The sequence below is a fragment of the Hippopotamus amphibius genome, chromosome 4 (genome assembly GCF_030028045.1).
Source record: "Hippopotamus amphibius kiboko isolate mHipAmp2 chromosome 4, mHipAmp2.hap2, whole genome shotgun sequence".
Taxonomy (NCBI): Eukaryota; Metazoa; Chordata; class Mammalia; order Artiodactyla; family Hippopotamidae; genus Hippopotamus; species Hippopotamus amphibius.
The window spans coordinates 82,545,382-82,568,933 of NC_080189.1; the positions used below are offsets into that span (position 1 = coordinate 82,545,382).

A 23,552-nucleotide genomic window follows, 5' to 3' on the forward strand; every position below is an offset into this window, starting at 1 on the left:
AACATTCCTCTTGCATTAAAAATACTTTTATAGGGGACTTGCCTGGTGGCACAGTGGTTAAGAATCCACCTGCCAATGAAAGGGACACTGGTTCAATCCCTGGTCCAGGAAGATCCCACATGCAAAGGAGCAACTAAGCCCGTGCACCACAACTAATGAGCCATGCACTAAAACTACTGAAGCCTGCGCACCTAGAGCCCATGCTCTGCAGCAAGAGAAGCCACCACAATGAGAAGCCTGAGCACTGCAGTGAAGAGTAGCCCCCGCTCGCTGCAACTAGAGAAAGCCTGCCTGGAGCAATGAAGACCCAATGCAGCCAAAAATGACTTTAAAAAAATGCTTTTATAGGACATGCCTATGCTTATTTACAAATGTTCAGATCTCCTAATGGTTTACTAGGTTTCCCATGAAATCTCAATAAATATCAAAATATACCTAGGTCTAGATATGTTTCTTAAACATGAGACATATTGTATATTGTGTAAACTCCCTCTCCCATTAGGAGCTGGCTGCAAGCCCCTCTTCCTGAATTGTTAAAATTCACTCGAGTACACCTTAATCACTTAAGACAGCTCAAGCCAGAATGCTCCTGATGAAGAAAATGGTAGAAGATTCCCTCCCCAGCTCTTAACCTCAGGAAGTTTCAAGGTCTAGGCGATGTCACAGGTAATTTGTTGATGGGAACGAGTAGTAAAGCGATGCATAACTACTGCACGTTCATGTGGTTGTTGTTGGGGCAGGGGGAGGGGCAGGGGGCATGGTGCTGACAGAAGCGGGGAGAGGGAAGGAGGGGAAGAGAGAAGAATTCTTATAAAAATGGTCAGAGAAAATAGGGTATAAAGATAATTTTGCAAAGAACAATCTCTGTTTTGCACATTTTTCTGAACCAATAAGATATCTGCTTCGGGACCAATCAGAAGTGGCCTAAGAGTGAGGACATGATGCCCAGAGAATTGGGTCTCTCTCACCCAGGTTTTGCTGCTGACCTGGGTCAAATCATTTCACCTCTTTCAAAAAAAAAGAGACTTAGGTCAGTTGGACTTAATGAGCTCTTTCCCCTAAAACATCTATAACTATATGAAGTTCTTACTTCAGCAGAGGAGGACTGTATCATATCTGCTCACATATATCCATACCTGCTGTGGGTGCCGTAACAGCTGGGGCCTTGTATCCCCAGGGTCAAGAAATTTGCCCAACAAATGCCCAAGAACCACTGTTGAAGGAAGGAATTCTTGTATCCCTCCTTCATGCTTTAAGATTCAACATTAAGATGTACTCTAAATAAGCACCCACTGGATACCATGGTGGTGGATGCTTCAATTAAATGCAATATGGAAAATGAATAAGAAACCACAGCTGATGTCCTTGTAGACCTCAATGTGAAAATGAAAAATAATCATTTTCAAGCCTCATTTATATATTTTGAAATGAAACTGGTAGCAGAACACCAAAAAATCCCAGAAAAGGAATTTTGAGAAAAAGAACAAAATGGAGGGACTTCTCTAGTGGCACAGTGGTTAAGAATCTGCCTTCCAATGCAGGGGACACAGGTTCGATCCCTGGTCCAGGAAGATCCCACATGCTGTGGAGTAACTAAGCCCGTGTGCCGCAACTACTGAGCCTGTGCTCTTGAGCCCATGAGCCACAACTACTGAGCCCATGTGCCACAACTACTGAAGCCTGCCTGCCTAGAGCCCGTGCTCTGCAACAAAAGAAGCCACCGTACTGAGAGGCCCGCGCACTGCAACAAAGAGCAGCCCCTGCTTGCCGCAACTAGAGAAAGCCTGTGCAGCAATGAAGACCCAATGCAGCCAAAATAATAATAATAATAATAAAATTTAAAAACATTATTCAAAAAAAAAAGAGCAAAGTCTCCACTAAGAAGAGTGTTCTCCCCCAAGATATAGATTAGAAGAGTGATGGCTGTCATGAAGGAACCTTTCCAAATCATACCAAGTAGCTGCTGCATGCCAGAATGCACCTCTTGAAAGACTTAAGAGTTGTTTGGGAAAGCAGGGGGACAAGGGGAAAGAGTGTGAGGATAAAGAGAAAAAGCTGTTTCATCTCTAGGAACTCTTTCAACTCTTCAACTATTCTCAGATGACTATGTGCCAATATAACAGAAAGAAAGAAAGACGGAAGGAAGGAAGGGAGGGAGGGAAGGAGGAAGGAAGGAAGGAAGGGAGGAAAGAAGAAAAGGAAAGGTAGAGAGGGAAAAGAGAAAGAGATAGAGAGAGGAAAGGAAAGGAAGCATTTCTGCACCAGTCTAAACTGAAAATACAAAAAGTCCAGGACCTTATTTTATTCAAACCCCTTTGTTTGGATTCTCAATCTGATAATGGCTCCCATAAGACATCAGTATCACCCATTTCCTGCAAAAACAGGCCAAATGTAATTGCTCAGAAAAAAGTGGGGGGGCGCGGGGGCTCTGATCCCCTGGCTTCATGATTTCATGGGAATTGACTTCTCACCCACAAGAGGAAAAAGTGTGTATCACATTGGTGAGTGACAAGAGTCTGATATCCTTGGTCCTCCCCATCTATACAAGAATTTGATTTTTTCCCTTTTTGTTCTACACCCAGTAGGAGACAGAAATCCTGCGTAAATGAATCTCTTCATCAGACCCAAACTTTACTTCAGTAGGCTGTCCCAAGATCAAAATGCAGGGACATGAGAAATTAGCAAGCCCATCTGGCCACAGAGGTAAAACTACATTTTTCAATGAGCTCTTAAGTAATAAAGTGAAAATAAACTCAGGAATTGAGGAAAGAATCTTCCTTATTGCCCCCTTGAAACCCTAATAGAATAAAAAAAAAACGAATGCATGAAGCACCTATTTATTTTTTATTATATATAATTGTAATTTTTCTTAATCTGAAATAATGGCCAGGCAATCAGAGATATACTTTTCCACTCGTTTGTTCATAAACATAATTTGAGACCCTGTGTTACCGATGATGTGCTAGCAAACTCATGTGCTGACTTTAACCAAACAATCAAGAGCAGCTTGATCCCACACCTTCCATGTTTTCTTTAAAATTCTATTTCTATGCAAATCAAAACTACAGTGAGGTACCACTTCACACAGGGCAGAATGGTCATTAAAATCTCTACAATTAACAAATACTGGAGAGGACGTGGAGAAAAGGGAACCCTCCTATGTTGTTGGTGGGAATGTAAATTGGTGCAACCATTGTGGAAAACAGTATACAGGTTCCTCAGAAAACTAAAAATAGAATTACCATATGATCCAGTCATCCCACTCCTAGGCATATATCCAGACAAAAGTAATTCAAAAAGATACATGCACCCCCTGTGTTCACAGCAGCACTAATCACAATAGCCAAGACATGGAAGCAACCTAGACGCCCATCAGTAGATGAATGGATAAAGAGGATGTGGTACATACATATAATGGAATACTACTCAACCATAAAAAAGAACAAAATAATTGCAGCAACATGGATACAACTAGAGATTATCATACTAAATGAAGTAAGTCACAAAGAGAAAGACAAATACCATAAGATATCACTTATATGTGGAATCTAAAATATAACACAAATGAACCTATCTACAAAACAGAAGCGGACTCACACACATAGAAAACAGACTTATGGTTGCCAAGGGGGAAGGGGTTGAGGAAGGGATGGAGTGGGAGGTTGGGGTTAGCAGTGCAAGCTTTTATATATAGAGTGGATAAACAACAAGGTTCTACTGCATAGTACAGAGAACTATATTTAATATTCTATGATAAAACATAATGGAAAAGAATATTTTTTAAAAAGAACATATGTGTGTGTATGTATAACTGAATCACTTTGCTGTACAGCAGAGAGCAACACAACATTGAAAATCATCTATATTTCAATAAAAAAATTTTAAATTCTATTTCTAATAAAGATTTGATCCAACTGAAAACAAAGAAAACCATGAAGAAATAGTAAAGGAAGAGAGGTGTGAATAGATGAGAAAACCTTCAAAGATCTCAAAGCACAGAATCTTTGACTCATATCATTGTCTACTTTCTTGAATTCTAGCATACACCTCACTTTTACTCCCCATCAACAGGCTCAGCCCAAGTCTCCCCACTGCTGGGCTCTTGCAGGAGACGTAATCAAGACACAGCTCACCTGTCTGAGCGATGAGCATCACGCCTCCCTTTGATTCATAGGGGTCACTGAGAGGAGAGATGTAGGTGGGGAAGAGGTAGCAAGCCAAGATAGAAGATGTATTACACGACAGTGGGCTGCAAGCTCCAGGCAGAAAACACTGTCTTTACCAAGTGTTATGTTCATTCCTGATGTTCCAAAGCAATAAGTACTTTGTGGAAGATCATGGTGATTCATCTCCCCAACTCATCATATTGTTTCGTAATCATCTATCCATGAGTTCCGACATAACTGATTTACGTGTAAAAGTTAAAAGAGATTTTTAAAAAAATAAATTTATTTATTTATTTATTGGCTGAGTTGGGTCTTCATTGGTGTGCGTGGGCTTTCTCTTGTTGTGGAGAGCAGGGGCTACTCTTTGTTTCGGTGTGCAGGCTTCTCATTGCAGTGGCTTCTCTTGTTGTGGAGCACGGGCTCTAGACACGTGGGCTTCAGTAGTTGCGGTACGTGGGCTCAATAGTTGTGGCTCATGGGCTCTAGGGCACAGGCTCAGTAGTTGTGGAGCACGGGCTTAGTTGCTCCATGGCATGTGGGATCTTCCCGGACCAGGGCTCAAATCCGTTTCCGCTGCATTGGCAGGCGGATTCCTAACCACTGTGCCACCAGGGAAGTCTAAAAGAGATTTTTAAGAGTAAATTCTACTTCGTTTGACATTCATAACACACAAATGTAAACAAAATGAATGTTTTGTGAAATTTTCAAACTAATGGGTGGGGAGAGATTTCTCTTTTTCAGCTCTACTACTACCTCAAGGGCCACAAATGGCTGAAAATGCCACTTGACAGGAAGAAATTTAATTGAAAAGAGTTAAGCAGAATAAAAGATATCCATTAGTTACATCAGTTTCAAAAATGGAATTGAAATAGGTGAAATACCACAATATTAAAAATTTTTCCAAAATTTGAGTTAAGAAATACCTCCTCAGTAGAATCACTGATTTCCCAACACCATAATCCTTAATGACAATAATAAATTCATAAAAATTTGTTTACAAGTGCCAATGCACTTTTGGCTGGAATTTAGTTTTTATGAAAAATGTATAGAGAAAGCAAGTCCTTCTTGAAAATTCTATACCATGATTTCAAATCCAGACAAGAATGTTAACTAGTTAAAAGATAGATGGATAGATGATAGAATATTAATTCATTAAAAGATAAAAGATAGATACTCTACCAGAAAACTGCTAGCACTAATCGATGAACTTAGTAAAGTAGCAGGATACAAAATTAATGCACAGAAATCTCTTGCATTCCTATACACTAACAACGAAAAAGCAGAAAGAGAAAGTAAGGAAACACTCCCATTTACCACTGCAACAAAAAGAATAAAATACCTAGGAATAACCCTGCCTAAGGAGGCAAAAGACCTGTATGCAGAAAACTATAAGACACTGATGAAAGAAATCAAAGATGATACAAACAGATGGAGAGACATACCATGTTCTTGGATTGGAAGAATCAACATTGTGAAAATGATTGTCCTACCCAAAACAATTTACAGACCCAACACAATCCCTATCAAATTACCAATGGCATTTTTCACAGAACTAGAACAAGAAATCTTATGATTTGTATGGAAATGCAAAAGACCCTGTATAGCCAAAACAATCTTGAGAAGGAAAGATGGAGTTGGTGATATTAGGCTTCCTGACTTCAAACTATACTACAAGGCCACAGTAATCAAGACAGTATGGTCCTGGCACAAAAATAGAATAGAGAACCCAGAGGTAAACCCAAGCACATATGGGCACCTTATCTTTGACAAAGGAGGCAACAATATACAATGGAAAAAAGACAGCCTCTTCCATAAGTGGTGCTGGGAAAATTGGACAGCAACATGTAAAAGAATGAGATTAGAACACTTCCCAACACCATATACAAAAATAAACTCAAGATGGATTAAAGACCTAAATGTAAGGCCAGATACTATAAAACTCCGAGAGGAAAACATAGGCAGAACACTCTATGGCATACATCAAAGCAACATCCTTTTTGGCCCACCTCCTAGAATCATGGAAATAAAATCAAGAATAAACAAATGGGACCTAATGAAACTTAAAAGCTTTTGCACAGTGAAAGAAACCATAAACAAGACAAGAAGGCAACCCTCAGAATGGGAGAAAATACTTGACAATGAAGCAACAGACAAAGGATTAATCTCCAAAATATACAAGCAGCTCATGCAGCTTAACACCAAAAAAGCAAATAACCCAATCCACAAATGGGTGGAAGACCTAAATAGACATTTCTCCAAAGAAGACACACAGATGGCCAACAAACACATGAAAAGATGCTCAACATCACTCATCATCAGAGAAATGCAAGTCAAAGCCACCATGAGGTATCACCTCACACCGGTCAGAATGGCCATCATCAAAAAATCTAGAAACAATAAATGTTGGAGAGGATGTGGAGAAAAGGGAACTCTCCTGCACTGTTGGTGGGAATGTAGGTTGGTACAGCCACTATGAAAAACAGTTTGGAGATTCCTTAAAAAACTACAAATAGAACTACCATATGATCCAGTAATCCCACTCCTGGGCATATACCCAGAGAAACCATAATCCAAAAAGAAACATGTACCATAATGTTCATTGCAGCACTAATTACAATAGCCAGGACATGAAAGCAACCTAAATGCCCATCAACAGATGAATGGATAAAGAAGATGTGGCATATATATACAATGGAATATTACTCAGCTACAAAAAGGAATGAAACGGAGCTATATGTAGTGAGGTGGATAGACCTAGAGTCTGTCATACAGAGTGAAGTAAGCCAGAAAGAGAAAAATAAGTATCGTATGCTAACTCATATATGCAGAATCTAAAAAAAAAAAAAAAATGGTACTGATGAACCCAGTGACAAGACAAGAATAAGGATGCAGAGAATGGACTGGAGGACATGGGGTTGGGGGAGCTGGGGGCGAAGGGGAAGCTGGGACGAAGTGAGAGAGTAGCATAGACATATATATACTACCAACTGTAAAATAGATAGCTAGTGGGAAGTTGCTGTATAACAAAGGGAGATCAACTCGATGATGGGGGATGCCTTGGAGGGCCGGGAAGGAGAGAGTGGGCGGGGGGGAGTCACCAGAGGGAAGGGATATGGGGATATGTATATAAATACAGCTGATTCACTTTGGTGCACCTCATAAGCTGGTACAAGAGTGTAAAGCAATTATATTCCAATAAAGAGCTTAAAAAAAAAAGAAACACTTAAACAGTTAAAAACAAACAAACAAAAGATAGACAAAGATTTTTTGAGGCCAAAAATCTCAAATACTGAGGACTATTATAAGATATAAACTTGTTTTCTATTTTATTCACTTATATAATATTAATATGCATTATATTTTTATATGTTAGGTATATTAGATATATATCATAAAATAAAAACTCATTTTCAAACCTTCCCTGAAACTGTATACGGGAACTTTGTTCCTCATACACACAGAGCAGCGCCTGCTGGACGCTATGTTTAATGTCTGTTTTGTCATAGCTCATGGAGCACTAGGAAATCAAGACCAGTGTGACTTCTCGTCTAGTCAGGCGCAACTCTTTTTATCGAAGCCTACCAGAGAGCACTAACTTGCCTTTCTATCCTTCCACCAGCCAACTATTCTACTGTTTTACATTTTATAAAAGAATCATTTTCCAGACAAACATGTAGAGCCCAATTTTAACAGGTAATGATGTTAATAAAATTCTTCCATAGGAAATGAATGAGTCATGGATTCTTAGAAAAAGGTGGAGGAAGAAGAGAAGGGGGAAAAACGGAGAGGGAAAGAGATGAGGGGAGAGGAAAAAGAAAGAGAAGGAAAAGAAGGAGGAGGAGGAGGAAGAGGAGGGAAGGGAACAGGATGGGGAGGAGAGAGGGAAGAACCAAGAGACATTTCTGTGCTAAAATATGCCTTCCTCAAGAGATGACACTAAGAATCATACTTTCCACAGGTAATGTTTAAGTCCATGTTTTAATTCTGTGATTTTGTGCACGATTAAGGATTTACACCCTGACTTCCAGCATCCTCAGGTCAAATTTCAGCTTTGCCACTTACTGCTCATGCTAACTTGTGTCACCTCCTCTGTCACCTAATTAGTGAAATGGAGACAATACCAGTAACTACCTCACAGAGCTGCTCTGAGGATTCAATGATGCTTGTAACGTTCCCGGCACCTAGCAAGCGCTCACTGATTGGTAGGTTATTACCAGTGATGTTATTTTTCAAATGACTAAATATCTAGCTCTTTTCTGGATGAAAAATGATATCAAATATTCTCTTGGCTATTCAACAAAACTTACGGGCTTTCCACTGAAATACACGTGCACACGCACACACACACACGAAATAAATATCACACTAAATTCCCTCCATTCTTCTCCTGTGGATTTATGATTGTGTGTGTGTATGTGTGGGGGGTGGGGAGGGTGGGTCAACACTGTTTAATCCTATTATCTCATTTTATTTAAAATAACATTCATTCAGGACTTCCCTGGTGGCGCGGTGGTGAAGAATCCGCCTGCCAATGCAGGGGACACGGGTTTGAGCCCCGGTCCAGGAAGATCCCACATGCCTTGGAGCAACTAAGCCCGTGCTCCACAACTATTGAGGCTGTGCTCTAGAGCCTGTGAGCCACAACTATTGAGCCCATGTGCTGCAACTGCTGAAGCCCACGCACCTAGGGCCCGTGCTCCACAACAAGAGAAGCCACTACAGTGAGGAGCCCGCTCACCGCAACTAGGGAAAGCCCGTGTGTAGCAACGAAGACCCAATGCAGCAATAAGATAAATAAATAAATAAATAAATAAATTTATTTTAAAAAAAATAACAACATTTATTCAGTTTAAGAGGCACTGTGATGGAGTGCATTAGAATCACCTGTAACACTTTCTTTAAAAAAAGAAATACTACTACTCAGGTGCTACCTAGGTAAAGTGAATCAGAATTTCTGGGGATGGGTCCTGCATATCAGTAAATTTTTCCACAGTTGCCTCAGTGATGCTAAAAAGCAGCCAGAGTTAAGAACTGGTGTAGAGAAAAAAAACGTGAATCCTTAGAAAGAATATCTGGGTTCAAACCTCACTTCTACTCACTAGCAATATGGCTATAAATAAGACCTATAACCTCTCTGTGCAGTTTCCACTTCCATAACATGGGAATGATGATTCGGACCTACTTCTCAAAGTTGTGGGTTTCAAATGAAAGTATTAATAACAGAGAGCTGCTCTGCAATTTGTTCTTGAAAGCCTGCTTTGAGCTTCACATGAGGGAGTCAGCCACTTTTAAGGCGATGAATGAAGCATGATCATTTCCTATCCAGGTTACTTGTCCCAGCATCTGTAGGGCAGAAGAGAGAAGGAGGAAGCATATTCCCACCCAATCGGGAGTTTCCTAGAATCACTTCAGGGAATCTGTACAGTGAAAGATGTCACAGTCAACCCACACTTCCATCTCTTATACAAACATGATTTCATAATTCCCCACTTCTCTTTTTAGTGTGCTGTATGTGAAATGGTATGGTTAAGATGAATGAGAGACATATGCCAAAAGAAATGTAAAACATAACTTTTCACATTCTCTTAAATATTTAAGAAGCATATAATTTGTCTTCTTTACCAAAACCCTAAATTAGTTGATTTCAAGCACTATGTCTGATTAGTTTTGATTCAGTCCTTCTTCTGACTGCATTATTTAACCTACGAGTCATAGTTGAAGGACTGGTCTGACAATATGAAATATAGAAAATAGGAATTTAACTAACATTAATTAGCATGAATTTCTTTTGATCTCCTTTTCACTAATCTAGGTATACTAACTGAATCATGCATTGGAAGCATATATCTCTGTCAATTATCTTAATAAATAGCATTGAGGCCCATGAAAGAAAATGTTATGCATTTTGTTCAGGTTGGAACAAACATAGAGGTTTTTAAAGTCATAATATATCTGAATGAGAATGGTCTCTTTATGTTATCTCTTATTCTCACTTCTTTGTCACTAAATACAATACTGTGCTCTTTATTGCCATTTTAATCGGTTTGAGTTTTTAATATATGTGATAAATATCTATTCTTGTGGCATAAGCTATCCTTCACTTTTAACACTACACCTCACCTTCTTTTAGGAGTCACTACTTAGAGTTCTTTTTGTATAGCAAAACCCCATTTGGAAGATTCTGGAATTTTTTATGTTAAGAGAAATGAAACATCTCTGCTTGTTAGTCTTATTGCAGAGATGAACTTATATTTGAAAAACTAGATGCTCGTCAAGAGATAATTGATTACTTACTGTGGTGATCACTTCATAATATATACAAATATTTAATCCTTATATTGCATACCTGAAAGTAATATAATGTTAAATGCCCATTATAGCTCAATTTTTGAAAAAAAGAGAACTGGTTAAAATTAGTATTTTGGGGTTAAAATATACACACTTATGTATATAAAATAGATAACCAATAAGAACCTACTATGTAGCACAGGGAACACTACTCAATATCTTTAATAACCTATAATGGAAGAGAATGTAAAAAAAGAATATATATATATATATGTATATATATATATATATAAAACTGAATCACTTTGCTGTACACCTGAAACTAACACAACATTGTAAATCAACTATACTCCAATATAAAGTAAATTTTTAAAAAATGTGTATATATTTATACATATATGTATAACTGAATCACTTTGCTGTGCACCTGAAAGTAACACAATACTGTAAATCAACTGTTTCAATAAAAAATTTTTTTATTTTAAAAAACTGGTTAAATAAATTAGTATATCCATAAAAGGGAATACTGTAGAGAAGGGTGCAGATCGACTGGTAGCAATATGACATAGTAAAAACACATCTTAAGAATGTGGAAGTCATTTGCAAAACTCTATGTACAGTATGGATCTACTTGGGTTGTATAAAGATTTTCTATGCTTATATATAAAGTGAAAACTTCTGGAAGGATACATAAGAAATTATTGGTGAAGATTATTTGTGAGGAATGAAATGATGGAGTACTTTATCTTTCACTTTATACTTTCCTGTGTTGTGGAAATTGTTTGTCATAAGCACTCATGACTTATAATTTGTTTAATAAAACATTTTAAGAGACTTGTAGGATTCCATTCTGTAACTTGCCTCAATCATATGCATATAAGAATTGCACGCGAAGTTCAGGGTTTTTTGAGCACAAGCCACTTAGTCTCCTTGCTTGACCCTGCCATAAACCTTTCCCTGGTCCAAAAAAAAAAAGTATATTCATGTTCTACAGGGTTTACTCAGATGCTTTATTCTCTGCCTGAACTAGCTGCTTAATTTCTACATAATGAATCATGGTAGAAAGAGAGAAAACAATCCCAGTTGATATGTTTCAGCACTTGTAGAAAGCAGCTATAAAATAGAAGTACAATGCCAAACCAAGCCCCCTGTTTTGGGAAGGAAATAACCACAATAATCATCCTTTTGCAGTATATTGATCAACTACGTATTCAAATTTCTATGATGATCTTGATTTCTAGGAGTTTCAAAGTATTTTTCCATTGTCTTTAAACAGTTTAGTTGAGAGGAGGAGTATTTTAATTAAACACAGACCATAATCTTTTCATATATTAAAACTGAAAACAGAGAAGATATTTTTAGATTATTAGTGGCTAAATCATCCAGTATCCCTAAAATGGCTAAGGGGTGGGTGTATGTGTTTTCACTAATTAGATTGCCTCATTTTCATTTTTACTCTAAATTCCTTAGTCTCTGGAAGTCTAAATGGAAAAAATTTTCCAAAAAGAGACAACTTTAGTTCCTGACTTAAATATTAACGTTTTACCGGGAACAAGGTATGACTGTCTTAGATTTGAGCAAAAATGTTATTCTTTGTTCCCAGAAACCTTTCGGCTATTGCTACAAACACCTTTTATATTAGCAACATTAGAAATACACTAAGAAATACACCTAAGAATGTGTAAAAGCTCCCCCTGTTAAAGAAAGATTTGAAGCAGAGAAAATGAATACAGCAGTGATCTACTTTTCAGACCCTTGAACACCATCTGGTAATATGAGTAGTGAGAAATTTTCAAATCGAGGGTTACTTATATCACAGCCAAATTTCCACAAAATCTTTTATTTTCCCAAATTCTGACCTGGGGCATTTCATCCCACAATCATCACTTCTGCCTACCATTCAACCAGCATCTTGTCAAATCTGGCTGCAAGATTAAGTTTCCCGATTCAGAATTCAATATTGGAACCCTAAGGATATAAGATCCAAGCTGGAACATTCTGTTTTTTAGAAAAAAAGGATAAAATTGTTTCAACGCAGAGACCACAGTTTGCCCTGACCATCATGATGAATCATCAGTGCTGACACGATGTGAAATGAGCTTCATGTTCTTGGCTTTATTCATGCACATGAAGCAGCATTTTACATTTGTCCCAACTCTCAACCTTTTCTCCAAAAAGTTGAAAGAGCCTTGTTTTGGAGTATTTAAGGCTTACAGAAATAATGAGCTCTGTCTGAAGCAAGTTGGGCCTGCCATAGCTTAATACTGTGTGCCTGGCTCCAGTCTTCCCCATGCTACCCTTCCGTTTTGGAGGAATACCACTGAAGATCTAAGAAATACCTACCTTTCTTTTCATATATCCTCAACATTCATTAGGGTTTCTGGTACCCATTGCTTCTGTGCTGCTGCAATATTTGCCTCCCACTCTCAACAATAAAGTCTTTCGTTTAAAAAATTATATCTCTGTATAAATTCTGCACTGAAAACAAAGATTTCTCTTGTTCCTTCAAAGAAGAGTTCACTTGAGTTCATCTGATCAAGGCTAAAAACACCCTGTAACAGCTATTTAATTTTTCTTAAGTATATCTGTTTAAGTTTTTAAGTGTTAGAGATAGATGTTCACTACTTAAAATATTTTCCAATTAATCACGAGAAATCAAAGTCATAAAATATGCGGAGTCAACATCATAATAACCACCAGGAACATGTATATTATTAATAAGCTTGCTATTTCACAACACCCAAGCTCTGGTTAAACTCTTGCAAAAACCTCCAGAAAAAAAAAAAAAGTGTTTCTTAATTTCAAAATTCGTGTTCCAGCAATGTGAAGCTAATTTTCTACCTTTTGGCTTTGTCTTAAATTTTTATTTGTCCTGTACTATTGTTTTACTGCCTATTTGTGTGATCTACTATTGCTAAATGAGATGAAAGAAGTTTACAAAATACCTTACCAACATACTAACTACAGAAACAAGTGTGTGGGTGAGTTTTCTGCTGGCGTTTTGCTTCGTTTTGCTGCAGGTCTTTTCTCTGTTTCCAGTGCCCTTTGCTGCCCGGGCAGCCCACAAGGATTTACTTTGCACTTATCACTCATCCGACTGACTCTGGATTACAGTGGAAAAAAGAAGAAAAGCTGATGGAAAAATGACACTGAAGGAAGAGAGCAAAATGCCAGAGCAAGGCGTTTGAGTAACTCTGTTCTTTTCATTCAAGATGTCCACACACTGATTTGCATTTTTGACCTTAGGAAGTGGGAGCTGGAAATTGTAGGAGTATCTCTTCCCACTGGAATAATCCACCCCTTGGGGGAGGGGGGGTGGACTGAACAAAAGTAAAATTTAGAATATTCTGTTGATCCTCAATTTTTATTTCTTGTTCTCTGGTTAGAAAAATGCTGCTAAGGGAATAGGGTTACAGTTCACCTGGAATCAGTACTAAGTATCAATAGCTAATCTCTGTCTTTGGAAGAAAGAGTCCTTCTTATCAAGGGGGTTTTAAAGCTAGTGACAAAACAAAAAGCTATTTTCTGAAATCAGCCACCTTGAAAATAAAGTGTTCTTAAAATCTAGACAGTTGCCTTTAATATAAATAATCAGAAATGTTTTCAATTATTTTGCTACAACTTATATACAATGGTTTTATATTTAGGAGAAGGGGTATCCCTGAAGTAACAATAATATGGTCATTTACAGTTGGGTTCAAGAAATTAATACAAGCATAGGGCAAACCAGGAAAGAATTTATCAAATAATAATTAGTCAATTTTCACCATAATTGGCTCACATTGTATAACTGGGAAGAACGAGAAAATAGTAGCTAGAAAGAAAAATGAATCTTACTGAAATGTAATGACAATCTCTCACAACCCCTTCTACAAATTTTGATTACAATTTTTTGACCAGCTCAAGACATTATGAGTCGACAGAGTAATTGACACATGATCCCAGAACAAGACTTCACTTGGTAATTTACTGTATTGGACACACATTTCCCCTACAAAAAAAAAAAAAAGAAAAAAGAAAAAAAAGGAAGGAAGGGGAAAAAGAATATAAAGACAGGCTTGAAATTACATTTATAGCAGCCATTATTTCCTAAGTGAAAGCCTGGCTACAAAATACAAATTTATTTAAAAATTTTGTAATTCGGATTTTCTTTTAGTATTCAAATTCAGGTCAATATTTATTTTTTGCATATTGTTTCTTCAGGTCTATCCTTTTATATTTGCATTTTATCTCACAACTTTACTTTCTACTCAATCAAGTGTTAGAAAAAATCAACAGTTTATATGATATCATAATGTGATTGAAAAGTGGAGTTTTTTAATATTTGTAAACATGTTAGTTAAATTGTAATTCTGGTAAACAATAAAGTTGAAAAGAGAAAGATCCTTTAAACTGTATGATTAAATGCAGTTGACATAGCAAAGAAATGGTCAAGGAAGGAATACTTTCTTTCAATGACCTACAGAACAAGTACTATAGACATATCATACAGGAAACATATTACTTCCAAACATTCTTCCTTAAGTGTTCATATTTGAAGTGTTTCAGCAACCTCTCTCCATATTCTAGAGATATGAACCCAAAAGCTTTAAATTCTTAAGCAATGAAATAATATTTGAATAGTATATAAAGTTTCATTAATTGACCTTAGAAATAGAAAAGAAAATTTAGTTTCAAAACCAGATTTCATATGATGGTTGTTCAGAATTATTATTAATATTATCGTATAGTATTATTACTATATTGACAGATTTTACTTTAAGGAACAAAATTGGCTTTACAATCTAAACATCTGCTCAGGTAACATACTGAACTTCAATTTAAAAATATTTTAAATGTAAAAAAAAATTGAGCTCATCTGATAGAATATAAAAAGCTAACACCAACTTTCTCCCAAGTATAAGTGGAATATTGCGTGAAGTGTTTAAGGTCAATTAGAAATACACAGTTTGAAATACAAATTCAACTTTTGTGAGTCCCACACTTACAAAAGGCATACCAGCACCAGAAAGAAAAATCCTTAATTAATGTGTATTTTTCTAGTAGACTTTACCTATAATAACACCCTGAAAAAAGTATTCTCAATGAAACCTAAACAATAATAATTACACATCCCCAAAATATATACATTTGTTGAAGCAAATATGTCAGTTTCAAAAAAGAATGCACATTCACACCTACAAAAAATGAGTTTTTAAAGTATATGAGAGTTATGCTTGGCACACGAAAAAGAGGGTTAGATTAGCCTCAAAGTTTAATTTTTGTAGAAGGGGCATGAAAAGCAGTCTCCATGGACAGAGAACAATCTAGGAGTGTGTAATTTACACAGTGTCAGGGTCCCCTCTCCCTAGGCCGCCTTCGTTTCACATCAGCTTGAATATGTTCTAGGTAAGCACATTGTTCTTAAAGCATCATTAATATGCTTTTTGGAACAAGGGAGGGTGTAAACAAACCCACATACAAAATTGTTTTGATGCTAGGACACCGAAATGTTTTGTGTTGCAGAACCTTCATATGAAAAAAACATGCACTGAGTACTGTTAAGCCAAATGCACCCAGTGACCTGCACTCACTCCCCTTCTGAGCTCTTAGCACACTCACTGAGCGTGGTCTCAGACAACTGCATTCACTTTCTAAGGTGACACTTTCAAATAGTTTAAACTGTCCAAACCGACCTTGAAAAAAAAAAAAGTCCCATTTTACCGATAAGGAAAATTACAACAGCTTTTCATCGCACTTCCCACGCTGTTAAATATGGTTTCTTCACTCTTCTCCGAGTACTTCAGCCATGTCCACTGGGAGTGTACACAGGAGCCCTTTTATCCAGCTGTGTCCCTCCCATTCCCAGTGAACTCTTAGATATGCCTGATACATATTTTTATCTAATTTGCCTCATCTGTTGTTTTTATTAACAACTAATTTAATAGGCTCTGTCCTGTAACATTTGCAGAAGTCAGTCTATAGAAACACACAACCAAGCCTGGACCCTCAGGCCTGTGCGTCAAGATGGCAGGGTAGCCAAGGGTCCTATGGGGACAGCAGTGCCAGAAGGAGGATTGGACACTGTGACCGGTCTGCATGAGATGAGAAAACAAAAACAAAAACAAAAACCAAGAGGTCTGTAATACTGATACACCAATCTGTCACTCGCAAGCCACAAGCTCCGGTCTGCAAAAAAGATGCAGTAAACATTGAGTAAGAGGTGGCAATGTGTCTTCATTTTTAAGTGATATTCAAACCCACGGGTCAGAACCTGCTTAACTGTTTATTTTGAACTGATTTGAAAATCATCTGAAGGTAAAATCCATCCTATGATTCCAAGAGTTAGGAAGCTTGCTAGAGATAACTATCAAAAACCTGGTTTGATTTCCTCAAAACTGTATGAATGAAGCAAGTTTCTTGATCTTGAGATAGATACTAGGCAGGGAGTTTGTTCTCAAGTACTAGACTGCTTCATTGCTTGCCTGGGGGAGGAAAGTCCCTGGGGGAGATGCTCCTAGGAACAATATCTCTTCCATGAAGCCACTGCACTCTCCCAAACTGAATCATGAGCAGCAAGGCAAAGAAGTCCCCTCTTCCCCTCCAGTGGAAGCATCTAGATATGTGATCCCAGAGATGAATGAAAAAACCTGCAGATCCTATTTCATGGAAATCTTTCCATATTCTGAATGGAAAACATCACTGAAAACTAGTGGTTTGCTCCTGCAACTCAAAGCCATGTAGGAACAGAACTCAGACCAGAAGAAAAAAAAACAAGGACAAAAATAATTATTATTCCAATGGGTATTTGAGAAGGAACACAAACAAACATTTATATCATCAACTGGGACTGATTCACACATGCTGAGTAGGGTAAAGACGATATTGAAATCAAAAGCTGAAAAACAAACCATCTCTTTCTGGTTATGAGTGACTGAAAAGCAAGAAAAATTATTTTCACGTTTTTGTCCTTATTGTTAGAAGTAGTGGTTTGAGTCAATATTCTTATCTGTGCTATACCAGTTACAAGGAAATCATCTCAAATCTGGATGTCATCTTTCTTTTTATATCTATAGATATGGGTTCAATTAGGTTTTCTGATTTTCATGGTATGTATATGGGGCAGGATGCTATTTTTCTTTGCTTCTGAATATGTTTCATTTTCTGAACTTAAAATGTGCAAAATAGTTTTTGTACGTTTTTAGGACAAAAATTTTACAACCTTCAGAACAACTGCTTTTATAATTTACTAGCTTGACATAAGTATCTGGGTTTTTTTAACAAATAATTTATGAGAAATGAAATCTTCAGAAAAAAACTGGCTATTATGATGCAACTATTTAGTAAGTATTCATAACGTGTAATTAACATGTATAGTTCCTGGACACACTTAAAAGCCTTTAAAAATCACTTAAAGTACACACAAAATACAGTGATGTAATAATAGCAACCAATATGAAATTATGACAAATTAGAAGTTTAAGTCTGGTATCTATAAAGTGTATGCCAATTCCTTTTCCTTTTCCTTTTTTTTTTTTTTTAGTATCTACTTGAATCTTTTAAAAGTATATACACCAGCAATTATTTCCAATAATCAATACTGAATAACAAATAAGAAATATCTCTTTTGGGTTTTTTAACCAAGCTTCCTTTCCCAGCTAAGGGAAATACGTACAAAAGTAAATCCTATTTCGTATTTGGTACTGAAACACAGTAATCTTGCACAGTATTAAGGCCGTACTCTGATCTACAGAAGACAGACTATGATTGCCAACTAAGAAAAGTTTTATTTAGCAGGACAGGACAGTTATCAGAGCTCAAGTGTTATTTCTACATGAAAAGGTTATCTTTTTTTTAACAGGTATGCATTTAATTCCACGTGGCACAATTATTTTAGCTGTATTTCACATACTTGCTTGCTTCCCAGTGAATATTTACACTGAAATGGGTATTAACAGTTTATAAAATCAGTCTTTACATATTTTTTCCTGACAAATATATGCCCAGAGACTTTTTATATATGTCTGTAACAAAAGCCAACTTGAAAGTTTTAAAAAATATTGTTCTGTTGAAGCAGCTATCTACCGCTTTTAAAATAGTGTGAGCCTGTGGAAACATGGTATTATATATCTGACATTTTCCATCTAAAAATACATTATGAAGCATGCTGGTATTAATAAACCCGGTGCTTTCAGACCCCTAAAGTGCTTTGCTATAATTTTGTTGAAAATACAGTAAGATGGTATATTTCCTTCCATGCTATTAACATACAGCAAACAAATTTTAGGTCATCACCTTGCCAGCCTGTCTTGATTGGAAAGTGTTGGGGGGGGAGGAAAAAAAAAAGGAAAAGAGAAAAAACTTTTAGGAGTTCATCAATATTCGTAACCATATTCTGATTTATGAGTTAACAGTTCCTAACTAAGCAGAGATAACTCAGAAAAATTTTGGTCAAAAATACATTACAAAAAAAACCCAGAAAGAAACAACATATATTCCCTTTTTCCTCACCCCACCCCCATCACAGTCAGAAAAATCACCCTTCCTTTGCAGCAGGGCACGCTCATTCTTCTCACCCCTTCAGTTATTGGAAGGCAAATGAAAATACAATGACCCTTTCCTCTTCTGAATTAGCTCACCACGCAAACATTTAAACACAAAAAGAAACTACCGATTTCACAGAAAGCACCAAAACAGAAAGAGCAAGACTCACTGACCCATTTGGAAGACAAAGACGACAGAACGGGAAAGCTCTAAAAATCAGCTTGTGAGGCCTCTGAGAGATATTCTTCTGGCATTTCATCACAGCAGCCCCAGACCAGTTCACCTCCCTGGATACAGGGAGGAGGCACTAAATAGAGCTGTTTATTAAAGCTGTTGTGTGGATTGCATTAGGAGGCGCGGGCAGACCACCTGGACCTTTCAGATTGTGGCAGTGTTTAATTTGCAGCCTGCCCCTCTGCAGCGACCAAGACCACTACTACATACATCTACCAGGCTCAATCACACATTATCTGGGTTGGGAGTAAAGGCACGTGTATTTATATATTTATATGTTCCATAGCGCAAGGGAGAGAGCGAGAAAGAGACAGAATACAGTCAAAATCAAAACATTGAACAGAAAATTGTTAACTACTACCTGGAAAACATAATAATTTATTCTCTTCTCATACTTTCAGAGATCACAATCTCAACAGCAAATAAACTCTAAAAAACATATATTTTTAAACATTCAGACCAAATGATAAATTAAATTTGTTCTTTGGGGTTTTTGTGTGTGTGTGTGTGTGTGTGTGTGTGTGTGTGTGTGGTTGTATTAGTTTGGGTTTGTAAGCAATGCAATGAAGTTTGAAGCTGAGCTTTCCTGGCTAGATTTTAATGGGTGCATTTTCCCTTTCGCACTTGCAGCGCTACGCTGGCAGGTAGCTGAAGATACAGATGGAAAGATGGTACTGTAAATATGAATTATGTGAATCATATGGTGAGACCCTTGTGGAAAAAGGGGGAGTTGAGAAATGGCTGACTCCATACCTGACCAATTACAGCTTGCATGGTCCCCGTGTCCTGCTGGGCTGAGAGATCGCAATCCATCATATGTTGTCTTTGAAAAGGAGAATGGGGGTTTCTGGCATGCATCTGTCAATCAACTTCTGCACTCACAACCATCACCAAAAGCAAGGGGGAAAAAAAGTCAAGCTGCTTCACCAAATAGGATGAAACTGTCATGTGACCTCCGGCAGAGACACACACACACACATTCACTACCTCCATAGAGCGTAAGAATTTTCTGTAGATATGAAATGACATTGACAAATATCCAATACCAAGTAAATAAAGTGAAACAAACAGCTATTCACCAAAGACAAAACATTGGCTGTAATCTTCCACTAAAGGTTTAACAAACCTCAGAGGATTTTTTTTAATGCTCTGGAAACCTATGTTTAAAACAAAACTAAAATTAACTATTTCATGTGCTAATTGAGATTTTGATTTCCATGCCACCATATAATTTTTTTCAATGATAATTCATTACCCTATTTCTCTTAACCTGTCCCTAATAATTTTATCTTCAAATTCTCTAAATGACCTTTTGATAATATGCAGTAATCTCTGCAGTTTTATATAATGACACCTTATGGAAAAGCATGAAATGTTAACCATTGAATAACACAGATAGCTTCCTATTTGTTAATTGAAAATGGATATACACAATCATTTGTGTAAACTGTGATGACCACACAAACATAAAATGTTCAAAGTGTGTAAATAGCAGTCACTAAACTTTTCATCTTTTAAAAGGTTTGGAAATGGTTTATTTGCAGCTCATCTAAACTGATGCAACTTGATGACAAATATTTCAACTTTTTTCATTTAATTTAAGCTATTTGATCCCACACACCTTAGGATAGATTGTTGATGTATTATGGGTTAGCTATTGTAAGAGTGACTCGAATATCACCTAGAAGCTATTTAACCCTTTCAGGATTAAGATCAGAACCTGATTTTCAAGACAACCTGACAGATCTCGCAAAGTGCCTTTTGAAAATCCAAAACCATAAGTACCATCAGTTAACTTGGTAACTTTGTGGAGTTATTAACTCCACTTGCATTTGTCCATTTTTTAAACTTAAGTTCATTAGTTGGTGTACTCTAACTTTTCCAAAAAGAATTTACAGGAATACTGTATTATTAAAATGGGGTTGTTTTTTCAAGGTCCAAAACTAAGTTAAGCTTGAGAGGTAGAGGAGTGATGAGAAATGTTTAATACAGAATATATATTATGTATATTGTAACAGTTTATTGTATCATCGCCTGAAAATTAAAGGAATTTCAAGTAAGAAAAGAGAAAGAAAGAAGAAGTAAAAAGAAACAATTTCCAACATATTTAAAGAAAGCTTTAGGAGGAAAGAACTAAGAATTGAAATCTCTTAGACTTCTCATTAGGAGTTGCCCCACAACATAAAAATATAAAGATCTACACACACACACACACACACACACACACACACACACACACCCTTAAATCTGCACCCCCAAACAAAAAGAAACTGCACCAACTGGGTAGCCCTCCTAGATGCTGACGACAGGAAAGGTACTCCTAGACATGATTAAAATGCACAGATCGTGCAGACACCCCGTCGCCTCCCCTGGAGACACGGACACACCCGGTTGCTTGTGCAGCCACCCCAGATCGGACGCTGCTCGCGCGTTGGTCGCCACCTCTGGCCGAGGTGGGGAGGCGGCGGCCCGCCTCCCCAGCCCGGAAATGGAGGCCGGGGTCGTCGTGGGTCCCGGGAGGGCTGTGCTAAACTTGCCCAAAGCCTGCGGGCTGGCAGACGGCAGGTGGGGTGCGGCCGCTCCTGGCGTCGCCTTCCTGGGACAGGAAGACACAGACACACAGACAGACAGGCAGACAGGGAGCGCAGCGCGACCTGGAAAGTTGCAGAGGAGCGGCGAGTCGAGCTGGGGCTGGACTGCCGACCGTACCTCTGCAGCGCAGCCCCGGGGTCCTCTCGCTGCCACCTCTCTGCAGGCTCAACCTCCCCATGGGATGGAAACTTTCTGGACAGTTTTGTGGGGGGCAGGCTGCACGATGAAGCCCAAGACCCCATTTGAAGCTCCAGGTGGTCCAGGTTGTCGTAGGGACAATTGTTTGCTTACCCTCGGGTTATTTACATGACCTTCTGGCCTGCGGTTAATGACCGTAATTACTATTCAACCCGGACGGAGCCCTGAGCCAGGCACTGTCAGACACTTGGTATTATGTTACCTCACTAAAGCCTGTTAACAGCTCAGTGAGGCAAGGACAGGCATTCCCATTTTACAGATGAGCTACAAAAAGATACAACTGCTCAAGATTAACAGGGACATGATTTAAACCTGCTCAGAATCCAAAGATGGAGCTTTTCATATGAAACTAGAGAGTCGGGTAACATTCCAAATAAAGGCTACCATATGTACAGTACAGACTCATTCAATAAATATTTATGGAGCCTGTGTTATGTGCCAGGTGCTGTGTTAAGTGTTCGAGAGACAGCAAAACATAGTTCCTTGAGGGTCTTACATTACAGTGTTTGGACAGATGACTTGTCAAATAATCACAGAAATGTAAAATTTTAAATTATTCTGAGAGCAGTGGAGGAAAGCAAAACCGTACTAGGAGAAACTATATCTAAGGCATTGACCTAGTCTTGGGTGTGTAGGCTGAGCAAAGGAATTAAGCAATTAACTTGAATTAAACTAAAATTGGAAGAATGTTAGGAAAAAAAGGGAAAGGGCATGATGGCATAAACATTCTGCAGAAGAAATGTGCAAAAGGTGGGGAGGAGCTGGAAGAAAGCTTTCTGCCTTGTGTGGAGCATAGACTGGAGGGGAAAGAGAGGCTGGAGGCAAAGACCAGAGTACATAGGGTGACTTCCGTTGTATCAAAGATCCTTTACCTGATCCAGGAGCACTGTGGAGCCACTGAGGATATTTTAGCAGTGTCTCACACTTAAATTTTGAAAGATATCTCTGGCTATAGTGTAGAAAGTTAGGGCTGGGGCAGGGGTAATAAAAATGGATTTGGTGAGACCAGTTAATTATAGGGTGACGGTGCTGGTGTTGCAGGGAACTGGATGATTTCAAGATGAGAGGTGAAATTCACAGAACTTGGTGGCTGATGGGTAGTGGAACTTGAAGGAGCAGGAGGTGTCTTTCTGGATTACACAAAATATACAGTGGGTGATGCCATTTTCTGAACTAGGGAATCAGGAGGAAGACCAGCTTGCAGAAGGGCAGTATGGATTATAATTTTAGGCTGAGACTTATTTTCACTACAATACTCAGGAGGAGAATGATTATCCTCCTTTTTCTGATGAAAAATCTAGGGACCTGAGGGATGAAGCGACTTGCCCATGGCCAAGTAGCAGCCAGCAAGTTTCACCTGAGGGCAAATCCAGGTTCTCGACCTCAACATTAGACTGCTTTGGAATGAGTTGATGGTTCTGGGTTGTCCAGTTGATTAAAGTTGTCCTGCCAGGAAACCAAGGTAAAATTGATGACCAGAACTGTTCTTAGGAGTCCCTGCAATAAGTCTCCAGGTGACATGAATTAAGGCATCTGTGGTGTACCAGTTTG

At 38.0% G+C, this 23,552-nt stretch overlaps 1 protein-coding gene across 1 annotated transcript in view; it reads right to left on the bottom strand.

Annotated features, from left to right (window-relative positions):
* POU6F2 (POU class 6 homeobox 2) overlaps window positions 1-20,069 on the bottom strand; it is a 470,305-nt gene extending 450,236 nt beyond the window's left edge. The window contains exon 1 of the mRNA XM_057733429.1: window positions 19,965-20,069. Coding sequence (XP_057589412.1) covers window positions 19,965-20,069 — 105 coding nt within the window. The remainder of the gene's footprint in view (window positions 1-19,964) is intronic.
* Window positions 20,070-23,552: the final 3,483 nt, after the last annotated feature.